The following is a 27,207-nucleotide window of genomic DNA, read 5'->3' on the forward strand; positions in this document are numbered from 1 at the left end:
GACTTTACGGACGGACACACTGTACAATGCTATTGTGTAGAGTCTGGGTAAGATGAGGCAGAGAGAATGTAAAATACAATTTTTAAATAGTAAACATCTTATGAGCCTCTGAGACATGTATAAGCAAATTAGAAAATATATCAAGTCTATACATAAAAGAGGTACAAGTATAGGATGTGATATCAATTGACAGCATAAGTACTAGGAGACCACAGGGAAAGAACAGAATAAGCTGAAAGGAATGGAGTTGAGCAAGGAAAAGACTTATAGATGTATATAAACAGAAAACTTTTGCAGTCTTTCTAGAACATTGCTTTCTCATAGTCTACTGAACAGTATCTGCACATAGTGTTTCTTCTACCTGGAATGTAATGTTCTTTAGTTCTCTACAGGCCTTGCCAAATCCTTCTCTCCTTCAGTTCACAGTTCCACCCCCCCCTCCTTTTGAGAAACCTTTCCCTAGCTTCCACACATCAACACACACCTCCGTTACTATCTTATTGAATATAATTATACATGTGCATATCTATTTTCCCCACAAAACTGTAAGCTACTTGAATTTAGGAACTACATCTTTTTTGTCTTTGTGTTGAGGGCACCTAAAGTAATACTTTTCCATGTTGACAGTAAATGCTTTTTGGATGAATTGTGTAACAGAATGGTAACCCAAAACATGGCCAGAAGGCTGAAAATCCCAAAATGAATATTGGGTTGGGATCATAACCATGAGCTACCTATGCTGCCTATTCTAGATTAGTTTAGGTGTCCACAAATGAAAATTAGCATTTGCCTTCAATGGAAAACTGGGTTTGATACAAAAGACAGTTGATGTAGCAAAGCAGGCATGTGGGACAAAAGTATCCCCATCCTGCTTGTCTCCACTGCCTACATATTTACCACAAAAGATGCCTTGATTTAACAGCAGCTCCAAGGCTTCCGCTTCACTTGCCCTAAGGCTGACTATCCAGAGAAGACTCCCAGGACCATGCAGATAAGGTCAGAGCTCCTTCTGTCCTCGAGTGCAGTCTCTGTGCAGTCTCTCCACGTAAAGGGCCTGCAGAGTACCAACTATGCCAGACCCTGTGTGTGCAGCTAACACAAAAGACAAGGGAGCATCATCCGGTCCTTAGGAAAAACAGAGTGACAGTATTAGAAACCAATTCACTAGTCTGTCTTTAGTGTCTCTAACACTTGAAATATAAAAATGATAGTTGCATTTAGTGGGTTTAATATTGCAAATATAATAATCATAGCACAGATGCATAACAACTACACATTTTCAGCGTGACTTTTTTGAAAATTTTCAGCTCAGTGATCTTAGTAGGATGTATGTAACCCTTCACTGCCTCTCTTCTCATGTTTAAGATTGAAATATTAGTAGTACCTCTCTTACTGGGTTATTGTGGGAATTAAATGAGAAAATACATTAAAAGCAATAAAAATAGTGTTTTATCATGATGAGCATTCAACATTTTAGATTTTAGCAAATATTATGTTAGCTTTAGCTTTTTTTTTCTTTTTTTCTTTTTAACATCTCCAGTCTAAAAGTCTAAGAGGAACAGTTTCAAGAGGAATTGAGGCTCATAAAGGTTAAGCACAAAGTTCAAGTTTCTACCACTTTATAAGTAGTGGAATCAACATTAAAATCCATAGAGCTTGCCTCCCACACTGCTATCCTGATCACCCCCTCACATAATATAAGCCTCAGAAAAACTCAACTCCAAAGTTATCTCAAGACAGAAGTTTTATTTCCTTCCCAGACTTTTCATTCTAAGGCATTCTCACCAAGCAGGTCATTTTTTTTTTCCGAGACAGAGAGAGAGTCAGAGAGAGGGATAGACAGGGACAGACAGACAGGAACGGAGAGATTAGAAGCAGCAATCATTAGTTTTTCGTTGCACATCGCGACACCTTAGTTGTTCACTGATTGCTTTCTCATATGTGCCTTGACCGCGGGCCTTCAGCAGACTGAGTAACCCCTTGCTTGAGCCAGCGACCTTGGGTCCAAGCTGGGGAGCTTTTGCTCAAACGAGATGAGCCCACGCTCAAGCTGGCGACCTTGGGGTCTCAAACCTGGGTTTTCTGCATCCCAGTCCAACGCTCTATCCACTGCACCACCGCCTGGTCAGGCCCAAGCAGGTCAGTTTTGAAAACCTCCCTGGGTTGCACCTACTTCCCCTCCTCGAAAAAGGGCAATGCTGTTCGGACTTCATCACAGGGAGAGAGGCAATAGCAACAGCAATTTTAAAGTGTGTTTAATAACATACTTCACTGTAGCAACTTTTCACCAGAGATAATCATCTAAGGTGCTCTATTTTTCCTTTCCTTTGTTCATTTATTACTTAATTAATTCCCATTCTGTCATGTGTTTATTTGGAAACTAGTCTTGTGAAAAACAAGAGGTTACCATTAGGACCACTGTCTTCAGGGCAACAGAATGGTCCAGGACTGAGAATCAGCTACTATTGCAGCAACATGTCTATGATTGCAGGATGTGGGATGAAGATCAATGTATACAAACATTCCTGAAATATCAATAAATATCTAAAAATATCATCATAGATTAATCAACAAGCTAATTGAAATAGGACTACTGACACTTTCAGTTAAACTTAAGATATGATTTTGCTTTATAACAACACAAAATTCTCTTTCCAAATTACTATTAAATCTGTGCCTTTTTAATAGATTGATATGTACAAGGCTGAGTATCTCAATATGGAAAGAGCCAACACTTAGCAGTTTATAACAAAGTCCATTGATTTAACGCAGTAGAAGTACTTTCACTGGGCTATAAAAAATGCAGCTGAAAATTTGCAGAACACTTTCCCAATGAGTGAACTTGAAATTTAAGAATAGTGTTTGAAAAACACCTGCCATTAAACTCTAAGTAAACACTGATACTCCAGGTGGTGTATCAGTGGGACTTTGAGCACTAAATTGTGGTGGCGCTATTTTTGATATCACTACCTGGTTGATTATGAAAATCTCTCTGTTACTAGTGACTAAGTGCTGATTCTTGCCATAGGAGAGGATACAATAGAAGCAACACCTTCAAAAATTATATTCCAAATATAGACCATATTTCCTCACCAAGTGTTCAGAATGGCAAAGCATCTTGATACTTGCCATCACTTAGTAGGGTTAAAAGTGCAGGGTGTACATCCCAGGGACTAGCTGGTTCCTCCCAGGCACAGGGCCTCCAATTTGGGTAGCTGCCATTGGGTTCACAATGCAGCTGCACAGAATGCAAATCAGACAATTAGGTTCTCCCAATGTGGAAAACAGATATGATCTAACACAATCTACAATTTGTTCAGAATTTTTATATAAAAAAGCAATATTTCATCAAAGAAAAGCTACATATACACATTAAGCACATATTAGGTAGGTTTACATGGCAATGGTTTTAAGTAATATCATTCATACAAGATTTAAAGAAATGCAACAATAAATGGAAGTTAGTGCTGTCCGGTGAATTTCAACTGTTACAATGGCTATTTAACAGACTCTCAGTTTTTAGTTCTGCATTAAAGAAAGTCTTCGTGGTATCTCTTCGGAGATGCTTCCAGAAATGTAAAAGCTCTTGAGCTTTTCTACAGTCTCTAACAACCAATATTATTTATGATCTGCTTCTCTCCAAGAAGGATTCAAGGTGACCTGTAGGGACACACACAGGAGAGTAAATGAAGTACTGGGGTAATTACTATCAATCAAACAAATGGTTTCAAGTGAACTCAAGTTTTTGTTAAACCTTGGATCTTGACCTTTCTATTATTAATTTATTCATTGTTATTCAGATTACATGTTTCCTTGACTTCAAGAACTCACAGCCTAAGTCAGAATAAGTATTTTGTCCATCTGATTACCCTTTTCTAACCCTTTCTTTTTAAGTGGGATGTCATATGCTGTAGTCTTTTTAAAACATAACTTTGGTCATGTCATTCTCTTAATTAAAAAATTTTAATGTCTCTTTTTCTCTTAAAGAATAAAATTTAAAATCTTTAGCATAGCATATAAAATACTTAGCAGTCTAGACCCAGCCCCTCTAGTCTTCCCTGCCTTTCCAATCTCTACAGTGCACTGAGTACTCAGGTAATACTACACTTTCTGATACTACAAAAGCAAATGTTTTTTTTCCCCATCTCTGTCTTCATGTTCTTCCTTCTACCTACAAAACTTTCTTTCCCTTTTCTCTGCCTGGCAAACTTTTACTTACTTTTCAAGATCAAGCCTAAATGTCACCTCTATGTGGAAGTCTGCCATGACAAACCTAAGTGTGATTAGTTGCTCCTTCACTGGTGTTTTTGTATCAGTATGTATACATATATGTCAAACATTTATTCTCATTATGTTTAGTTGTCTCCTACCAGACTATAATTTCCTGGAAAACAGTGAGAGTACATTACTCATCTTGGGAAAACCTAAATTTTCGATGAGTGGCTTGTCTAATTGGCATCAATCAAATTTTGTTGAATGAATGTCTGCTGGGTTAAACATTTTGCGTGATCTCTATTACTTTATCACCTTTGGAGCATTTATTATGGGCCAGCCAATGAATGAGTTAAATGCTTCATATGTGTTATCATTTAACCTTTATTTATAACTTCCTAAGCCAGAGGCTATTAATATCCCCTTTTTACAGATGAAGAAACTAAAGCTTAAGGAATTAAAATAAATTCCCTAAATTCATGCAGCTAGTGAGAGAAGGGGTTGAGATTTCAATGTTAGCCGGTTTGAGTCTAATTCTATACCCTGAACCACTATACTATTTGCTTTTGTGCCTGAACAGTTAACAGGAAAACCAGGAATAACACAGTTCTATTAGCTACAAGTAATACAGTATATGTCCCTCTGCTCTAATTATTGCCACCAAACTTCAGAAGTAAATAATAATCATATTTTTAAATTAGTCTATATCCCTCAGATCCCCTCAGGCAAACTAAATAGCTTTTGGCCTTTGGTTAACAGCCAACAAGAACAGAAATGCTTTTTTTTCCTGTTATTTGTCATATTATGGTGATACAAGTGACTTCAAAGGCAGCAGAAAAATATGGATTAGTTCAACTTGTTGATTTTTTAAATCCTTAAGAGACATTGTCAAGAATCAAGGCACTAAAGGACATGTTTCTCAGGTCTGCTGGGGTCAAGTCACTCTGGGAATCATGTGGTTGCAGGTGTTGTTGACAAACACTGATGCACTCTGGATCCATTGATGAGGACTAGAATCCAAACCAATTCAGTTCTATGATTTCTCCTGAAAATTCATTCATGGGGTAAAAAAGGAGCAAAGAGCAGATGCAGACTGATTTTGTGGGCAAAATGCCTTCTTGTTTCTTTTGAAAGTACCTACTAGGTCTGGCTGGAAACAAAGTTATTCCTTAGATAGTGTGCCTTGTTAGTAAGGGAATAAGACAGACACTTGTCAAATGTGGAGTGGCACTGTCATGATGAGAAAGCTGACATGTCTTATAATGCCAGTCTCCTGAAGAAAAATGTGATTCAAAGAATCCTATGTGGTCTGCATATCATTTTAGCCTCAGCAATGATCCATGAGATGACAAAATGGCTAACCTTGCTATTTATAAGGCCCTTAGTGAACAAATAACCCAAAAGTGTCTGATTATCTGGGCAGATGTTGACTGCAATTATTTCAGGAGAGATTGGGCTAGAAATCAAGGTTACTTCAAGCCATTCTTGAGAGTTTCTGCCATGATTATGAAGTCCTCTGTCAAGAATGTCCAGGAAAAATCATCAGGACTAAGCCATGCTATCAAATGGGAATGGCAATATGAATCTTTAACTGGGGTATTTGGGGGCCTGTGGCATGTAAAAATCAGTGATGTTTTCAGATTATTCAGAGTATACTGGCATTTACTATACTCCACTTTATGAATTCCTAAATGCAGATTAATATCTGGCCTTCAGACATGTGCTATAGTCCATTCCTTTCATGCAAAATGTTCCCAGATGTGTAGCAGGTAGTGTGGTCCAAGAAAAAAAAACAAACAGTGACTGATCCTTTTTGCAATAACAATAAGATTGGCATCCTTTATAAACAGATAACTCATGTGATGTGAACAGCTTGAATTCCTCAGGCAGCTTCTCAACTATATACCACCTCCAGTTCTCATTTAAAATACAAGCCAATCTGGTATGTGGTATATAGATAATAGTGCAACTCAACCAATCTGAACAGGAGGGTCACTGTGGGCTCTTACTATCACAATTTGTAGAACTTGCTTTATGTAATAACCTGGATTATCAGGTAGCAGATGGTAGATGGTATAAAGTGTAGCACTCAGTGGTTTTCTTCCAGTCTTATATATAAAGCATTTAATTAAAAGATTGGGGCCCTGGCCGGTTGGCTCAGCGGTAGAGCGTCGGCCTAGCGTGCGGAGGACCCGGGTTCGATTCCCGGCCAGGGCACACAGGAGAAGCACCCATTTGCTTCTCCACCCCTCCGCCGCGCTTTCCTCTCTGTCTCTCTCTTCCCCTCCCGCAGCCAAGGCTCCATTGGAGCAAAGATGGCCCGGGCGCTGGGGATGGCTCTGTGGCCTCTGCCTCAGGCACTAGAGTGGCTCTGGTCGCAACATGGCGACGCCCAGGATGGGCAGAGCATTGCCCCCTGGTGGGCAGAGCATCGCCCCTGGTGGGCGTGCCGGGTGGATCCCGGTCGGGCGCATGCGGGAGTCTGTCTGACTGTCTCTCCCTGTTTCCAGCTTCAGAAAAATGAAAGAAAAAAAAAAAAAAAGATTGGAACAGAGTTTTAAGCACTGCATATGTGATAAAAACAACTGAAGAGTTAGGCTTATTCTTAGAAACAAACCCCAAAGAGATGTGTAAACATCATAGAATGCAAAGGCAAACCCATAGAGGTGATCATCGAGTCTCCTGATTCCCACGACAGCAGCAAGGGGTTATTTTTCAATTATATACAGTTTAGCTCTATAGATTGCACTTTTAGAAAATAAGCACTTGATGCCTTTTTACCATCTGGAATTTTTGTAGCTAAGCTTAGAGCAACATAAAAACCAGGGACTGTTATTCCCCTCACAGTATTAACACAGCCTCAGAAGTCTATAACAAAGAAAGTTTGGAAAAGTATCCTCATGATGGACAATCACTTTTAGTGGAAAGTTTATTTCTACAAGACTCCAGACTTGCATACTCCTTTTTGTCTTCTGTTGAAAAAAAAATGACATTGTGTCATCACAGGAAGCACAAAGCTCATGTTTGAAATGGAAACATTATGACGTCCTGAATGAGAAGAGTGACCACCGGACTGACTATGAAGCGCAGAAGTGACTCTGACATTTCCAATCCATATTCTCTTTTTTCACAACATCGAAGAGCATTAGACTACCTGAGCTTTCCCATAGTTCATACTCTTTTACTCCCATGATCAGAGAGCATCACTGAAGTAAGGCATGGCTCCTGGAATTCTAGAGTCCCCATGACTTTCTAAACAATGTCAGGAGGAGTAAAACTCTCAAATAAATTGGTCTTTCACCCAAAATTCTCAACTGTGAATAAGGATGGTTTTGATGCCTACAGCAGAATCACTCCACAATCAGTTATTGATTAGGGGAAAGATAAAGTTTTGGGCATTGCCAAGAAAGAATACAAAGTGTACAACTGGTATTAGCTGTGAGTGTTTGGCTGCTCTTACACATAATGCATTTGTCTCCAGAAAAGCCTGACCTGACCAGCTAATCTTAGTATTGGTTCATTTGGTGAAACCTGTCTTAGACTCTAATTTAAGGTTTATGTGGTTTGGGGATTGAGGCTTCATGAATAAGGCCCTTAGTTTGTTTTCCTTAGAACAAAAGGGCAGTTTTCTAATCTAAAGGGAATTGGTTCAATGGCCAGATCCAGTTAGTATAATATTGACTTGCTTTTGTATATTCCTAGATAGTTATACAGTGATAATTTAGAGAAATTGGTTTTAACAGTTTGAAAACCTTTTTTTGTGTCAGATTCCTAAAGTTCTAAGCCAATTACTTGTCTCGTGTGCCCTCTTACTTGGGGTGGAAATTGACTATAATTAATGACAGATACACATTGCACAGAAAAATTGTTTATCAGTAGAGTTTGAGAGTAGCTTTACACTGCTTGCTGGTGATAAGCTATTTTTGCCCCCACAGAAACCTATCCTTGTAATTAGAAAGACTGTGTGGTTGAGCAAGAAACTACCAACTCATGTATCAACTCATTCATTTAACAAACACTATGTGGCACCTTTATACTTTGCAAGACATTAAAGAAACAAGGAGTAATATAATTTGTAAGTAATACCATTAAAACTCTGATCCCTATGGAGGCTGTAATCTGCCCTTCCCACTCCCTCCCAACCATCTGTAATAGCATTTGTGAATATTACTGCTGAAGAATTACCCATTTAAAGGGTTTAAATTCTGAAGGCGTTCACTATGTAGAATTGTTCTGCATTATTATAAAGCATTTTCAGGAAGTTAAGAAAAGATACACATTCCCTGTCCTGAAGAGTTTCCCTGTCAGTAGAAAAATCAGTAAGTAGTCTCGAAATGACCATATTATTTGACTAGTGGCATGAGAGAAATAAATGAAGGAGTGAAAGTGTCTCAGAGAATGGGCACACAGCTCAGCCTGGTGAGGTGTCAGGAAAGGTTTCTCAGCAAACGGACCTTGAATGGATTAGCTGAGCAGACAGGAGGTAAAGGTCATTTGAAGCAAAAGGATCAGCATGTGCAAAGCACATATATGTGAAAACATGGTAAACTGAAGAAACTACACAGACTTGGGTTTATTCGGAGGAGAAAAGAACAGGAAAATGGTGACAGACACAACAACATGTAACACTGGTGTATTAGACAACTGTTACAGGTGAAAACCATCCTAAATAACTCCAACTTACAACTACAAAACTTAGAAAAAGAGAAAAACTACTAATTGTAGATCATAGTATCTGCTGGAAAACCTACGTCACCTAGCCAAGACCAGCATACTAAGCATTTCTCCTAGGGCCAAAAAGTTCATATATTTGTGACTTGATGGGTTACAATGAAAACATTGGAATATCTAGTCCTGGATAAATTCCAACCATCCAGAACATGGAAATCCCAAGGTGTTTAAACACTGAATGTAAAACTCTAGTACAGGCTAAACGTGGAAAGGGCTTCTGCTAAGCCTGCATGCAGTCCCTCAGGCCCTAGGAAGTAACAGGTTCTGCCATAAGGTCATTGTGTTGCTCTCATAAATCATGAAGCCAGACTTGATCATAATATGCATGGTTTAAAGCTTTCAAGTATCCAGTTGACATTTCCCCTGACAACTCTCGTGATCTTTGTAGCTGATCAGTCAGTAAACAAATGTTGATGAAGCCACCCAAAGTATAGACTGACAAATGGAAATGGAAATACATATGTATATATTTAATAACAAGGAATGATTGCTTATTGTCCTCAAATCAAGGACTGCATGCCTTCAGAAATTAAAAAAAAAGAGACAAAAAATGTTATCACTTGAAATGTAACACTACATAGTAGTGAAAGGAATCATATATGGCAGAGATTAGAAGCTTGGGTTGCAGAATGAATTGAATTAACATGGGAAGTTGCGCATAGCATCAACATACCTGGGATCAAATCCTGTCTTTACCACTTAAAGACTCTTCAATAAGATCCCTAGGGCTCTGTGCCTCAGTCCCTCAGTCTAAAATGGGATAACTGTAGTATGTATTTTACTAGATTGTAATGGGATGAAAGGAGATAATGTATCTACAATAGTTGAATCTAAATTTGAATCTAAAGAGAGCAAATCACTTAATAACCCCCCTTTGACTTTGGGTGTCAGCAAAATTTAACTTTTCATCTGCATCGTCATGTTCTACTACTTTTGTTTTATCCTTTCTTGTGTAATTTTAACTTCAACCCAGACAAATCCAAGTAATATAACCATATTGCCAGAGAGGAGACAAATTCTTTGGAAACAATCAAGAGACTGGGCTTTAAGTTGTATTTTTCCACTTACTGGTAGTATAAAATTTTGGAAAGTCTCTTCACCCCATAAGTGTCCATTTCTTCACCTCTAATGCAGAAGGTTTATCTTATCTTCATGGCTCCTCCTAGCTCTAAATGTAAAGTTCTTGTGACTTATCTATAGTTTTTTCCAAAGTCATTGATATAAATTTAATATTACTTGACCACCTCATGCAGATGTTCTTCTAAGCTGTTCTCTTTTAGTATATTTAATTTGGTCATTAATTTCTATCACTTTTCATTTTCCACTAGATTTCAAGTAGTCATCAACTCCTTGTTGAAGTCATGGCTCTCCATGGCTACAGCTCTTCCCCAAATGGCTCAATTAATGTAGAAAAATTCTAGTGGAACTGACTCTTAGTGAATCTATGCCAATTCTTGGTAATCATCTTGGTTGTTTCTAAGTGTTTGCATGTTCTTTATAAGAAAACTTTATTCTAGAAAGTTATTAAAATATACTATGCTTATTAATTTATATTTAGTATTGACTTATAGTTCCTGAATTTGTCCTCACTCCTCCCTTTGCCCCTATGAGAGTCCTATTATTAATAGTAATTTCATAATTTAATCTGTGATTTCTTCCAAAACTCAGAATTGGAGGAAAACTCAACCACTATGACTATTAGTTGTTTTTTTTTTTTTTGCTCTTGTCTCCTACTTTGATGTGAGAAAACTTTTTCATATCATTGTATTACCATTTCCAGGTTAGAAAATGTCCTCATTGAGGAGAATGAAGACACAAGAGGGACTTGGCAGTGTCTTTCTTTAACTCACCTGGAATTTATCCAGCCAGTGGTTCTCTCTTCCTTTACCACATCTCCCCTGAAACATAATTTATGTACAAAACAATAACAAGAAAACCCACTTTAGTCCATTTTCACATTATGTGCTTCAGTCTTCCTAATCCTCACAGGTTCATACCAATTTTTAGGTTGTTCATGGGGATGCCAAAGAGCCTAATGCACAGGCAACACCCATCCCTTGAGAGTCTTTTTAACTCTCAAATTCCCCAGTGGAACCTTGCAGCCCAGTGGGGTCTTGTCTTGTTCAGACTAGTCTGTGTTGTCTAAATTATTTTTTAAGTCTCATCTCTTTTAAACTATATACCTTTTTAGATATTCTATCCATAAGAATTGTATCTCTACATTTAAAATATTTTTTCTAAAGTATATATAACTAGACCATGTTTTTTTCCCTCCACTCCTACTAATAATCTAATTGGGTAACGTTCTTCCAAAATTTCACATTACTTCCCCATCTTAAAATGGTTCTTATTTTTAAAATGCTGTCCAGTGTAGGAGTTCCCCTTTTTTCTTCATGCTTTCTCGGGGAAACCATATGGCCAGTAAAGCAAGTCAGGAATGTTTCAGATGCCCAGTTTTCAGACAAATGAAACAGAAAACATCCAGCCAAAAACTACCTGAATATCCCCCAACTCTAGCTTTAAGTTTTATGTTAAAAGTTCTGGCTAACAGCATTTAGGCAATTGTGTCCACCACATTGCTCTGGTTCCCCTCCCCTGTTCTTCTTACCTGGGTGCCTTTCTGTGCTTCTGATTTCAGATTCAGAGTGACCTAGGAGAGGGTGTACAGGAAGCTAGAAGAGAATAGTCATGGCACTTAACGTAAAAAGACCTGCTTCTAAATCTTGATTTTGCCCTCTCTTGTTAATCTGTCGGAAAAGACTGTTGTGAATATCAAAGGAGAACATATATACGTTTCTAGTATATTAGAAACTGGTTTTACAACAAATAAATGAATTAAATTTTTTAGTTATTAAGATTTTTACTCTTATAATCCAAGGAAATTAATTTTAAAAGGAACAGTTTATCATGATAAAAGCAGTTCAACACTTTGCTCTATGACTCAATATAGGTGATACAATTGAGATTTTGCTGACTTTCTTATTAGTGTTCCATTCTTATGTTTCAGCCCTCTAAACATGCCTCCTTTTCCTAGAGTAGGTTGTAGTCTCCTCATTAAACACACACACACACGGAAAAGAGAGAGAAACTTTTTCAAAATGATGGTAATAAAAGCAGTTTTATTCTAACCTACTACCTTCCCCAAAATGCTACAGCTCATTGTGCCCTGTCCCAGTATAGACAATCTTTGCTACGTAACCATTATTGTTTGCCTAGTTCATTTTCTTATACAGCCTGCCTTGTTTGTAAAGTGTTCTTATGGAGAAGCAGACCTGAAGCCACTGTATACCTTCCGTCAAAAGACAAGAGCTCTTTTCTTAGGCAACTTCTCATTACTTGTATCCCTTGGAAGAACAGATTCCCCCACTGTGCTTTCTAGTTGCCAGGCAATGTCTCTAGGCATTTTTCAGGTCCTTTCATTCTCTGCCTCCTTGAAGGGTTCAGGTCCTCATGAATATAACTTGAAGACTAGAAACTATAGCATTAAGAAGGAATGGACTCTCTAGTGCAACCCAGAAACCCTTAATCAAGTCAAGTCTGTGCACAGACTCATCACCAGTCTGCCACAGTGGTCCATAAATTCAAAGGAAGCCAGTACTTACTATAGAAGTATGCATAGTACTGGCTCAGTTGCCATCTCAATCAGGCTGAGTAAGTGAGCAATGTCCCTGTGTCCAAATGAATTATTAGAGGCCAAGATCTCCTGGTCCTGAGGAAAGAAGAAATAAATGGTATACCTTCACCCACCACCCTCACTCACTTCTATTCCCCAAATTTTACCCAACTCTTAAAATATTTTTAAAGTCTTTACTAAATGCAAGAAAGATGGGGTCTCAAATTTGTATTATATTGCATGCTAAGTACCAGATTTTCTAGCTGTTCTATTTGTAGTTAAGTAAGAGGTACCAGGATTTGAAAAGAAATAGAAAACATTTTTGATAGCTTTGTACTATATTGAAAGAATTGGTTTTATAGCAGGCCAGATCTCTAAGAACATGCTTGTGGTTGTGTCTGAACATGGCTTTTGGTTTCTTTTGCCAGTTGAAATGATGATTAATCAGGACTCAGATGTCAGTTGTTTTACATTACTTGTGCTCTTTATTAACAGCTGCCTATTTCAAGCTATGCTTCCTGTATGTCAAATATAAACCTGAAACTACAGTTTCCAGAAGGAAAATTTCAAAGTACTTATGGAGTACATCATAATATTTAATGTTTCTGATTAAAGTCTACTTAGTACATTATGTAACTTAACTAAAGTGAGTATATAGATAGATGTGTTAAGAGTATGTGGGGTAGCCAGAAAACAAAAAATAGACTTATTATTAAATAGACGTATAATATGTGTAGATATTTTTAATATATTTATGAAAATACTCTATGTATAAAATCTCCTGATAAGCAAGTCTTACTTTTCTTTTCTTATTCTGTAACAAATAAATACAGTGAAAGATTGTTGATTGGTAAATTATAAGAAATGTAAATTCTTCATTCAGTTACATTTTAAACATTTTGAAATAGATGGTTCTTTCTTAACAAGGTCCTTGATTCTTTCTTATTTGTTTTATAATCTAATATATTACAAGAATAGAATTTTTATTTTTTTCTTTCCCATAGTCCAAGTAGAAAGAAATTTATAAAAGAAAAAGAGAACAAAGTTCAGAAAAGTCTATGCCTAAAATTTGGGGTGGACCAAATAGAACTGATTTTTTTCTTGGCTTAACCTAGATAATAAATATCTAATTTGAACTGTTCATGTGGCATACAGTTCTCAAATTAAGCTCTTTCAGAAACTGCCATTTTTAGCAAAAGAGGGGGAAGTGAGAACTCGACAACAATCAGGCTCTTTCTATACAAATGCAGCCAAATTGTCTAAAAATTGACTTTGGCCAATTTCCTGTAGTGCATTGTTTGAGTTATATGAGGACCCCAAACACTTCAAATAACCACACTGAGGACACCTGAACAGGATCAATCCTAGTCCAGGGTCTAGAATAAAGTCTGGGTAGAGGATGTCCTTCTCATTTCTCTGTCTTTTCCCAAATCACAAACTACCCTGCATGGAACCTGCTCCTAATATACAATATACAATATCCAGAAATGCGTCTGGCGAAGTAGCAAGAAAAGTTTAGCGATCTAGAGGTGAAAAGGAGCTGGGTAAGAGGTCTGCTATTAGTCATTTTTCATGCGCTCTGGGTTTCTAAAACAGAAATACTTCCCCTTTCTCCCTCTCCCAGGTGGCAAACCTGCTCAGGCTCTTCCAGATCCCTCAGATAAGCTACGCGTCCACCAGCGCCAAACTCAGCGACAAATCGCGCTATGATTACTTTGCCAGGACTGTCCCCCCAGACTTCTACCAGGCGAAGGCCATGGCTGAGATCTTGCGTTTTTTTAACTGGACTTACGTGTCCACTGTGGCCTCTGAGGGAGACTACGGGGAGACAGGGATAGAGGCCTTTGAGCAAGAAGCCCGCCTGCGCAACATCTGCATCGCCACGGCAGAGAAGGTGGGTCGCTCCAACATCCGTAAGTCCTATGACAGCGTGATCCGCGAGCTGCTACAGAAGCCCAACGCACGTGTCGTGGTCCTCTTCATGCGTGGGGATGACTCACGTGAGCTCATCGCTGCTGCCAGCCGCGCCAACGCCTCCTTCACCTGGGTGGCCAGCGACGGCTGGGGCGCACAGGAGAGCATCGTCAAGGGCAGCGAGCACGTGGCTTATGGTGCCATCACCCTGGAGCTGGCCTCGCAGCCAGTCCGCCAGTTTGACCACTACTTCCAGAGCCTCAACCCCTACAACAATCACCGCAACCCCTGGTTCCGGGACTTTTGGGAGCAGAAGTTCCAGTGCAGCCTCCAGAACAAACGGAACCACCGGCGTGCTTGTGACAAGCACCTGGCCATCGACAGCAGCAACTATGAGCAAGAATCCAAGATCATGTTTGTGGTGAACGCGGTTTATGCTATGGCCCATGCCCTGCACAAAATGCAGCGCACCCTTTGTCCCAACACTACCAAGCTTTGTGATGCGATGAAGATCCTGGATGGGAAGAAATTGTACAAGGATTACTTGCTGAAAATCAATTTCACAGGTAAGCAAGGAATCTTTGATCATCTTCTATGGTGCAAAAAGGTGATATCCAATAGGAATCAAATACCTCTGCCTCGACCCAGAAATTGTTTCAGAGCCACAAAAAGTGTTCAAGCTGTTAAACAAATGTTGCAAGATGCAATGCGATGGCTCTTTGATGTTCTTATTTTTGAGTGACTATTTTGGCTGATACACTACATGAAATTGAAAGGCCCCCTAGGCAGGTTTGATCATGATAGCTGCGGGATGTGAGCTATGCTACATTTACTCTCTTGTTGTTAGCTGTAAGATATGACACCCATGATCAGGGCATTTAATCTTCTTTAGCAGAACTGACAACTCTGTAAGGAACATGAACTTCCAAGCCTTCATTGTGCGTGATTTGAGCAAAAGAATCTCATAACTTTCACAGTAGGTGAGAGAAACAAAATCATTCTTTCCCTAGTGTCAAATTAGTGGGAGGAAAGGGAAACATACACCAACCATGGAGATTTCCAGGCACCTGACATCGTTTATTCTGCTGTATAGAAATATTTACATGTCGGCATTTAGAGTTGTGGATTTTCTTTTTTTTTTTTTTTTCTTTTTTTTTTCTTTTCTGTTTTCTGAAGCTGGAAACAGGGAGAGACAGTCAAACAGACTCCCGCATGCGCCCGACCGGGATCCACCCGGCACGCCCACCAGGGGGCGATGCTCTGCCCACCAGAGGGTGATGCTCTGCCCATCCTAGCGTCGCCATGTTGCGACCAGAGCCACTCTAGCGCCTGAGGCAGAGGCCACAGAGCCATCCCCAGCGCCCGGGCCATCTTTGCTCCAATGGAGCCTTGGCTGCGGGAGGGGAAGAGAGAGACAGAGAGGAAAGCGCGGCGGAGGGGTGGAGAAGCAAATGGGCGCTTCTCCTGTGTGCCCTGGCCAGGAATCGAACCTGGGTCCTCCACACGCTAGGCCAACGCTCTACCGCTGAGCCAACTGGCCAGGGCCTGGATTTTCTTAAATTATGTTATGAAATGAAACATTTTCTGGGAGCCTGAGTATAAGCAAATTGAAGACTGATGGAAGTTATTTTGATAGAGTAGTGAACATATACGTATATTTAAAGTTCTTTTGCCACCTCTCTGTTTATTCCCAAATATAGTCTAAATATTTCTAAATATACCATTGCATTTTTATGCATTTTAACCTATAAGAAGCACAAAATCTTTAGGCTTGCATTCTCTACTAAAGTACAATGATATATCAGCACATTAAAGTACTAGTTCTGGAGGCTTTAGCTTAATTCCCGATCACTAAATGATAAGTAATATTAATGGGCACAAAAGATTTTGCTGTCAAAAATATTTTAATGATAAAATGCTTTCATTTGCCTAAATTGTTAATAATCTTTCATGGCACTAAGGCATTGTTCTCAAATGCACAGTCTGTTTTATTCAAGACATGAAAGTTTGTACACTCAAATCATACTATCACTGGAGCAAGTGGCAGCTTACATAGCCCTTATAAATGATCACTCAGAAGTCAAATGGCCTGAAAAATCATTGGAGATACTGAGAGTGGATCCCGTGACCATTGTTTCCGAGTTTAGAAGTCTAATCCCTAAACCAGTCTTGAAAATAAGCACAAAAATAACTGACCTGCTTTCTTGCACATTTTTTTTTATTCTACCCACAGGGAGCTAAAAATAACAGAAATCAGTCATGTTAGAATTCCTTCCTATTCATCTGATGGATACCATCTCTTAACATTAGAATGACTGTTGTAAGTGGTAAAGATTAAACCTTTTCTGTGCCCTGTATTCCCACAGGTGTATTCCACATAGAAATATTATTTGTGTGTGTGTATATATAAATAACAAAATAGCACTTATATCAAACTAACAGATAGTTCCCATTGACATCTTCAGAAAATGAATGGATCATAGAGTCAGTAAAAATGAATCTCTTCACCCTAAATATAAATGAACTCTCAGGTCTCTATAAATTGTATCAACACAGCACTTAATTCTTTTTTTTTATTAATAATTTTATTTTTTTAATGGGGCGACATCAATAAATCAGGATACATATATTCAAAGATAAAATGTCCGGGTTATCTTGTCGTTCAATTATGTTGCATACCCATCACCCAAAGTCAGATTGTCCTCTGTCACCTTCTATCTAGTTTTCTTTGTGCCTTTCCCCCTCCCCCTTTCCCTCTCCCTATCCCCCCTCCCCCCGTAACCACCACACCCTTATCAATGTCTCTTAGTCTCACTTTTATGTCCCACCTACATATGGACTAATGCAGTTTCTGTTTTTTTCTGATTTACTTATTTCACTTCATATAATGTTATCAAGATCCCACCATTTTGCTATAAATGATCCGATGTCATCATTTCTTATGGCTGAGTAGTATTCCATAGTGTATATGTGCCACATCTTCTTTATCCAGTCATCTATTGATGGGCTTTTTGGTTGTTTCCATGTTCTGGCCACTGTGAACAATGCTGCAATGAACATGGGGCTGTATGTGTCTTTGCGTATCAATGTTTCTGAGTTTTTGGGGTATATACCCAGTAGAGGGATTGCTGGGTCATAAGGTAATTCTATTTTCAGTTTTTTGAGGAACCACCATACTTTCTTCCATAATGGTTGTACTACTTTACATTCCCACCAAGAGTGGATGAGGGTTCCTTTTTCTCCACAGCCTCTCCAACATTTGCTATTACCTGTCTTGTTAATAATAGCTAATCTAACAGGTGTGAGGTGGTATCTCATTGCAGTTTTGATTTGCATTTCTCTAATAACTAAAGATGAGCATCTTTTCATATATCTGTTGGCCATTTGTATTTATTCCTGGGAGAAGTGTCTGTTGATGTCCTCTTCCCATTTTTTTATTGGATTGTTTGTTTGTTTGTTGTTGAGTTTTATGAGTTCTTTGTATATTTTGGATATTAGGCCCTTATCTGAGCTGTTGTTTAAAAATATCATTTCCCATTTAGTTGGCTGTCTGTTTATTTTGTTATCAGTTTCTCTTGCTGAGCAAAAACTTCTTAGTCTGATGTAGTCCCATTCATTAATTTTTGCCTTCACTTCTCTTGCCATTGGAGTCAAATTCATAAAATGCTCTTTAAAACCCAGGTCCATGAGTTTAGTACCTATATCTTCTTCTATGTACTTAATTGTTTCAGGTCTTATGTTTAGATCTTTGATCCATTTTGAGTTAATTTTAGTACAGGGGGATAGACTGTAGTCCAGTTTCATTCTTTTGCATGTGGCTTTCCAGTTTCCCCAGGGCCATTTATTGAAGAGGCTTTCTTTTCTCCATTGTGTGTTCTTGGTCCCTTTATCAAAAATTATTTGACTATATATATGTGGTTTTATTTCTGGACTTTCTATTCTGTTCCATTGGTCCGAGTGTCTATTTTTTTGCCAATACCATGCTGCTTTGATTGTCGTGGCCCTATAATATAGTTTGAAGTCAGGTATTGTAATGCCCCCAGCTTCATTCTTTTTCTTTAGGATTGCTTTTGCTATTCAGGGTTTTTTATAGTTCCATATAAATCTGATGATTTTTTGCTCTATTTCTTTAAAAAATATCATTGGAATTTTGATGGAAATTGCATTAAATTTGTATATTGCTTTGGGTAATATGGCCATCTTGATTATATTTATTCTTCCTAACCAAGAACAAGGTATATTCTTCCATCTCATTATATCTTTTTCGATTTCCCTTAACAATGGTTTATAGTTTTCATTATATAAGTCCTTTACATTCTTTGTTATGTTTATTCCTAAGTATTTTATTTTTTTTGTTGCAATTGTGAAGGGGATTATTCTTTTGAGTTCATTCTCAATTGTTTCATTGTTGGCATATAGAAAGGCTATTGACTTCTGTATGTTAATTTTGTATCCTGCGACCTTACTGTATTGGCTTATTGTTTCTAGTAGTCTTTTTGTGGATTCTTTGGGGTTTTCGATGTATAGGATCATATAATCTGCAAAAAGTGATACCTTTACTTCTTCTTTTCCGATATGGATGCCTTTTATTTCTTTGTCTTGTCTGATTGCTCTGGCTAGAACCTCTAGTACCACATTAAATAAGAGTGGAGAGAGTGGATAACCCTGTCTTGTTCCTGTTTTAAGGGGGAAAGCCTTCAGTTTAGTGCCACTTAATATGATGTTAGTTGATGGTTTATCATATATGGCCTTTATCATGTTGAGATATTTTCCTTCTATACCCATTTTGTTGAGAGTCTTAAACATAAAAGTGTGTTGTATTTTATCAAAAGCCTTTTCTGCGTCTATTGATAAGATCATGTGGTTTTTGTTCTTTGTTTTGTTGATATGGTATATTACGTTAACCGTTTTACGTATGTTGAACCCTCCTTGAGATTCTGGGATGAATCCCACTTGATCATGATGTATTATTTTTTTAATATGTTGTTGTATTCGATTTGCTAGTATTCTGTTTAGTATTTTAGCATCTGTATTCATTAGAGATATTGGTCTGTAGTTTTCTTTTTTTTGCACTTAATTCTTAAGGATGAATAAAATAAACATCCTTCCTCCCTCTTTCAGACTACCTTGGAGTAATCACTTATCTTTATTAATCATGTTGTTAATTATGTTTGTCATTCCTATTTATTCCTTACTCCTGGGCATGCAAATACATCTACTGATCAACAGCTAATAGAAAAAGAACTCTTACATTTCAGGAAGCACTTGAAAAGTCTTTTATATAACCAAATTATTTTTCTTTATTTCTCTGACTACTTGAGTCTTAAATGGTAAATGAATATGAAGAAATAGGCCATTATTTGGATCTTTAAAAAAACAGGGTTTTTTGTTTTTGTCTGCTTTATTCAATTACTGACTTTTTTTTTTAGAGACAAAGAGAGAGAGAGTCAGAGAGAGGGACAGATAGGCAGGAACAAAGAGAGATGAGAAGCATCAATCATCAGTTCTTTGTTGCGACAGTTTTTCATTGATTGCTTTCTTATATGTGCCTTGACCGTGGGCCCTCAACAGACTGAGTAACCCCTTGCTCAAGCCAGCAACCTTGCGTCCAAGCTGGTGAGCTTTGTTCAAACCAGATGAGCCCGTGCTCAAACTGGCGACCTTGGGGTCTTGAACTTGGGTCCTCCACATCCCAGCTTGACGCTCCATTCACTGCGCCACTGCCCAGTCAGGCTCAATTACTGACTTTGATTCTACAATTTGGTTCACAGTGCAGACCTGACCAGGAATCCTGCTTTAAGCTTTCTCATTTGTCTGACATTACTAGTTGTTCTCCACCTCAGAAGAGAATAGAAGGGTGAAAGATTTAAACTAAGAAAAGAGGGAATATTGTCCAGCCACCAGTTAACATGAGAATTAGACAAGAAAATGAATTACAATGGGAGGATCCAGAGATGCTAAATTAGCTAAACATGTACATTAAAATAACATCCCACCAGGCCCTGCTGGTCTGCCCTCCCTGTCTCTTACAGCGCTCCTGGCATCACCTTTTCCTTCCCTCTCTCATTTCACTCCGGCCACATTTATTTCCAAACTTAGGGACTTTTTTCATTCTCTGCTTCTAATACCCTTTCCCCAGATACTCTCTTATGGCTAATTAATTAATTCCCTAACTCCTTGCAAATCTTTACTTAAATGTTAGCTTCCCAATGAGGCCCACCTAGCAATCTTTCTTCAAAATGCAATGTACTGCTCCAACCCCCACCATAGGTGCCCCATCTCCCTTTAATCTGCTCTACCTTTCTTTCTTTTTTAATTTTTACTTATTTATTTTAGTGAAAGAGAGAGAGAGAGAGAGAGACCGATCTGTTTCTGTATGTGCCCTGACTGGGGATCGAACTGACAACCTCTGCACTTTCGGGACCATGCTCTCTAACCAACGGAGCCATCTGGCCAGTGCAATCTGCTCTACTTTTTCTTAACACCGTAATTTTTTCTTTTCTCATACTATATCATTTATTATTTTCATGTTTATTCTTTATTGTTTGATCTTTATGCTGGAATATAAACCCATAAAAGCAGATTATTATCAATTTTGTTCACTGATGTAGCCCAAGTATAACAGGCACTCACTAAGTATTTGTTGATTATGCATATTTCTTTCTCTAGCTCCATTACTAAATAGTGAGTTTTTTAAAGGCAAAGAACATATGTTTCATCTCAAATACCCAACACAGTTTCTGGTACAGAGTGGGCATTATATAAATGTTTACTAAAGGAATAAGGAATGAGAAAAACAATAAATAGATTTATAATATATTTGTTTATTAACAAATGAATTTCAAGATAGAAACATATATGACTTCTAGAATGGTTTGCTTTTTCTTTTCTTTTTTAACTAAACACTGTCCTTTAGTTATATTCTACCATTGTATTTGAGATAGATAAATTTAAAACCAAATAGCATTAGTGCCAGATCTCTTAGCCATCACTGTTTTATATAAGCGGACCCAAAATTAAGAGTGACTTGTCCAAGGCTGCCCATCATCTGGCTGTTGGCAGAGGCCAAGACTGAACTGCAGGTAACTAGACCCAGTGCAACTTTTTGTAGATATACAAGGAGCCTGGGAAGTTGAGGACTTTGATCCCAAATACCTGCCAAAGTTTCTGACACACACTAAGTAGTAATGGAATATTTGTTAAAGAAATGAAAGATGATCAATCAGTAGGTTTGAAATATGTTTATTTTTGTGCTTTTTAAAAAATATGTGGTTCCTTTAATGCTCCTGGACCACTTTTTCAATTACTTGGAGCTAAGGTGGTTCATAAAACACACACATTTGGAAACTGAGCCTTAGAGTCTAAACCTTAGGGTATACTTTTTTTAAGTTTCAAAGCATTTTTTTATTAGTACAGTTTTTTTCATCTGAAAGAGCCATGTCATCTAGAATTCTAAAATAAATATTTAAATGAGTATTATGTTTGGTGTCATGTAATTTTTTGAACTTGTTTTGAATATAATTTCATGAGCTCATTATGCAAAAGGAAAGCTTAGGCTACCTAAGACAATGAAAAGGAGAAGAAGCAGAGAAGCCTATTAAACATTTTAAGAAATGCAATATTACTGTCATTTTGTATATTCACAGTACAATATATTTTCTCTCCCATTTATTTCTGAGACCAGTTCCAGAAAGTGGAATAGAATAAATCATAAAACTACAAATGGCCTTCCTCAAAGATGAACTTGCCTCTACTCCTCACTTGACAGAGGTGAAAAAGTCAGGTGTCGGTATAATTATCTTCACTTACTGATGCACATAAAAGTGAACTCAGCTGTCAGGGTGATGTCCTAACTAGAGCATGTACATCCAATTCAAAAGGTAGAGTCTCCACTCATTGTACATACTGCCAGAGGTGTTCTAAGATACTCCTGGGTTGAATAGGTCTTATTTGGGAATAACATCCATAACATTCTTTGCCAGGTTGGGCTAAAACATTTGATATTGGACAGCTTGAGAACTTGACAATAATAAGAAATTTATCAAGATCACATAATAGGTGAACAGAACAAACCATCAGGGCCCTGATTTAGTCATTCATTTCACAGATATTTTTAGACTTTACTCTGGGACCTGGGGACCCAACAGTAAACAAGACAGATGCAGTCCCTGCTTCGTAGGGTTTATACCAGCATCCAGGCGCCAAAAGCAGGATTATTGGTGGCTGCAATATTAGCAGCTTGAGTTCTGTTTTGGTTTCAGTGTTAGTTTTAGATTGGAAATTTTTATAAATCGTATGCCCAGAGAAAATATAAACTCACTGAACAAATCTTACTCCAAGGGTTTGACTTCCAAGGAAAAAGGACACCTTCCTATTACTGCTCAATTGGTGCATAATGGGACATGCAGCTCTGACAGTTTGTTTGTTTAGTTGGTTGGCTGCGTTTTGGGGTTTTTTTCACACTCATCTCTTAGGACCAGCAAAGAGACAGACTACTTACTGAGATCAGAGACCTGGATCCTGATAAAGATGGTCCAGCCCTGTTCTTATGTTTCATAATTCTCCACACCTGAAAGAGGGGCAGAGGCAGTAGCTGGGTAGTCCAGCCTCACTGTGCCACTCACCTCTGCATCTGACTCATCCCGTAGGTACAAGGGTCACTCCTGGTATGGGACTGTAATCACAGTGCACAGGCCAGGAAGGGCAGATTTTCTGGGACACTGCACTCCAAGGAGTATGTTCGAGCTGGCCTCAACCCAGCAAGGCTCTCCTGTTGAAAAGTTTGGGGCCATCCAAGGCACAGCAAGGAAGCCAAAATGGTAATGGCCACATCTTTAGATGAATGGGCTTTGAAGTCCCTGAAAGAGCAAACTGCTCTTGATCTTGCTTCCTCCCCTGGAACATTTGTAGTTCCCACAAAAGCACAGAAACTTGTTCCAGCTCTGCTGATCAAAAGCATTTCTAAAACATAAAGATAAATATCCTGTAATTCTTTCTTCCCTTTTCTCTCTGGTCAGCTTCCTGGGGTCACAGGAATAAGATTTAAACCCCCAAAGGCCAACACTAGTGTTGTTACTTATTTGTTTATGCACGATTCATCTGTGCTTTGGTGTCTTAGAAGCTTGAGAAATGATTCTCATTTTAAGGTCACACAGTGAGAACAGAAGCCTCTAGAAAACGTAATTTTCTACTTTGGCCTGAGCTTCCTGCTGCTGCTGTTTTGTTACTATTATTATTATTATTATCATCATCATATAGTTGTTATTATAACTATTATTATTATCTCATAACCCTAAATATATCTTGACTCATTTGAAAAGTCACCCTGTCTATGAAGCAGAAAAAAGTAATCACTCCCAATAAAATTTGTTAGGGATGGATTCTAGCCCTGGCTGGTGGCTCAGTGGATAGAGTGCCAGCCCTGTGTATGGACATCCTGCATTCAATTCTGGATCAGGGCACACTGGAGAAGTGACCATCTGCTTCTGCCTTCCTCCCTTTCCCCCTTCTCGCCCCTCTTCCCTCCCACCAGTGGTTTAGTTGGCTCAATCATGGCCTTGAGAGCTGAGGATAATTCCATTGGAGTGCATCAGCCTCAAGCACAAAAAATAGCTCTGCACTCGAGCATCGGCCCCAGATGGAGTTTCTGGGTGGATCCCAGTCGGAGCTCATGCAGGAGTCTGTCTCACTATCTCTCTGCCTCTCGTCTTAAAAAAAATGGATTTTACCACCTTGCGTATTATAAAAAGTGTGATAAATATACTATTTCCTCAATATTTTCAAACTTTTTGGACATTGTAATATATTTATAGTAACATCACTTACATAGGTGTCTGAAGATTTAAGAAAATATTCTGAGTATTTTTTAAAACTGTAACTAACATGTAGTTTAAAAATAAGTTTAGCCTATTATTGCTGACTTTGGGGATACCTGGGAGCTCCCACAGTAACCTAGTTTTCTAAAAGTTTCCAATTTCTGTTGCATTAGAAACATGTTTTTTTCACTTTCATATACCGACTCATCCTCAATAGGGTACTAGAAAGCCAAAATAGAGAAAGATGCCCTGGCTGGTAGGCTCAGTGATAGAGCATCGGCCCAGCATGTGGAAGTCCCAGGTTTAATTCCTGGCCAGGGCACACAGGAGAAGCGCCCATCTGCTTCTCCACCCCTCCCCCTCTCCTTCCTCTCTATCTCTCTCTTCCCCTCCCGCAGCCAAGGATCCTTTGGAGCAAAAAGTTGGCCTGGGTGCTGAGGACGGCTCCATGGCCTCCAGCTCAGGCACTAGAATGGCTCCAGCCACAATGGAGTGATGCCCCAGATGGGCAGAGCATTGTGCCCTGGTGGGCATGCCAGATGGATCCTGGTCGGGCTCATGAGGGAGTCTGTCTGACTGCCTCCTAGCTTCTAACTTTGGGAAAAGAACAACAACAACAAATAAAAAAAAAAAATAGAAAGGAAGTATTTACAAATGATTCAGAAAAAAATTCCTGACCAGGATGGCAATCATGTACTGAAATGGAGGACTTTTTCCTAAAGAACTTTACAAGATTAGATTATAATCTAAGGAAGTAGGAGGTTATGGAAGATGTTTCTGAGATCTAGGAGTAGTAAACCTTCCTAGGCACCTAGCAAGATTCTTGTAATGTTTGAGCAGTGAGCACATCTTTTGAAGATTAAGGATCCTGATGTCATACCCCTAGGAGTAGGCATTGAGGAGGTTGGCTCAAGAACACAAAGATGGCCCTGGCCGGTTGGCTCAGCGGTAGAGCGTCGGCCTGGCGTGCGGGGGACTCAGGTTTGATTCCCGGCCAGGGCACACAGGAGAAGCGCCCATTTGCTTCTCCACCCCCACCCCCTCCTTCCTCTCTGTCTCTCTCTTCCCCTCCCGCAGCCAAGGCTCCATTGGAGCAAAGATGGCCCGGGTGCTGGGGATGGCTCCTTGGCCTCTGCCCCAGGCGCTAGAGTGGCTTTGGTCGCGGCAGAGCGACGCCCCCTGGTGGGCAGAGCGTCGCCCCTGGTGGGCGTGCCAGGTGGATCCCGGTCGGGTCAGGCGCATGCGGGAGTCTTTCTGACTGTCTCTCCCCGTTTCCAGCTTCAGAAAAATACAAAAAAAAAAAAAAAAAAAAGAACACAAAGACTGGTCACTATTCTCACCTCCCTCTTACTTTAAACATTTAACACACACACACACACACACACACACACACACAAAACATTTAACACATGTCCACATTATCTTTAGTCACTATATGTGACACCACCAGGAAGGTAACATAGTCATCCTTCACAATTTTCTCCAAATCCCTAGCATTGTACCTGGGGTTATGTAAGCACTCCATTTGTGTCTGGTTCATTCCAACACTATGATAGCAAAAGTATTCATTCCACTGTCTAAGATAAATTAGAATGTAATAAGGTGGCAGAGTCCTTAGAAGTTATAGTACTAAATAATGGTTCAGAATAATCAAAAATTTAATTCCATCTAAAACTTATAAGCAATTTTTCTAACACAGAGTTAACCACATATTTAATTTGAAAAATAATGTCTCAACTGCAAAACCAAACCACTGAACCAAGTAAGATTAGATGTCCCATAACTGGCTGTTAATATTTCTCTTTATTTTTTATTTTTTAAATTTTTTCCTTCAACTTTATTGAAATATAACTGACATATACCATTGTGAAAGTTTAGAGTGTACAATGTGTTGATTTTATATACTTACATATTGCAAAGTGATAACAACTATAGATAGCATTAGCTAACACGTCCATCTCATCATATAAGTACCATTTTGTGTGTGTGTGTGTGTTGAGAACATTTAAGAACAACTCTCTTAGTGTATATAATATTTTAAGTATTAACTATAATTATAGTGTTAACTATAATTATAGTATTAACTATAATTACAATGTTGTAAATGATATCCCTAGAACTTATTCATCTTATACCTGGATCTTTGTACCCCTTCCCCAATATCTCCCTGTTTCTCCCTATATTACCACCATTCTAGTCTCTGTTTCTATGAGGTTGGCATTTTTATTTTTATTTTTTTTCCTAGAGATAGAGACAGAGAAAGGGACAGATAGGGAAAGACAAGAATGAAGGCAGAAAGATGAGAAGCATCAATTCTTCCTTGCGGCATATTAGTTGTTCATTGATTGCTTTATCTTATGTGCCTTTACTGGGGGCTCCAGCAGAGCAAGTGACCTCTTGCTCAAGCCATAAACATTGGGCTCAAGCCAGCAACTTTGGGCTTCAAGCCAGTAACCTTTGCGCTCAAGCCAGCAACCATGGAATCATGTCTGTGATATCCTGCTCAAGCCAGTGACCCCACACTCAAGCTGGTGAGCCCGTGCTCAAGCCAGCAACCTCGGGGTTTTGAAATTGGATCCTCTGCATCCCAGGCCAATGCTCTATCCACTGTGCCACCACCTGGTCAAACAAGTTTTCTTTTCTTAGATTTCACATATAAGAGATATCATACAGACTTTATCTTTCTCTGTTTAACTTACTTTATTTAGCACAATGCCCCCAATGTCCATCCATATGGTTACAAAAGACAGGATTTCCTTCCTTCTTATGGCTGATTAATATTCCATTGTGTATATATACCTTATCTTCTTTATTCATTCATCTGTTGATAAACACTTATGTTGTTTTCATATCTTGCCTATTGTGAATAATGCTGTAATGAACATGGAGGTTAAGGTATCTTCTCAATATGTTGTTTGTGTT

At 38.7% G+C, this 27,207-nt stretch overlaps 1 protein-coding gene across 3 annotated transcripts in view; it reads left to right on the forward strand.

Annotated features, from left to right (window-relative positions):
• The window catches only part of GRM3 (glutamate metabotropic receptor 3), a 276,470-nt gene that overhangs the window by 151,364 nt on the left and 97,899 nt on the right, over window positions 1–27,207 (forward strand). For all 3 annotated transcript variants that reach the window (XM_066354202.1, XM_066354201.1, XM_066354203.1), the window contains one exon: window positions 14,181–15,036. In XM_066354202.1, the coding sequence (XP_066210299.1) occupies window positions 14,181–15,036 (856 nt within the window). The remainder of the gene's footprint in view (window positions 1–14,180; window positions 15,037–27,207) is intronic.

The sequence above is a fragment of the Saccopteryx leptura genome, chromosome 12 (assembly GCF_036850995.1).
Source record: "Saccopteryx leptura isolate mSacLep1 chromosome 12, mSacLep1_pri_phased_curated, whole genome shotgun sequence".
In the NCBI taxonomy this organism is placed as follows: domain Eukaryota; kingdom Metazoa; phylum Chordata; class Mammalia; order Chiroptera; family Emballonuridae; genus Saccopteryx; species Saccopteryx leptura.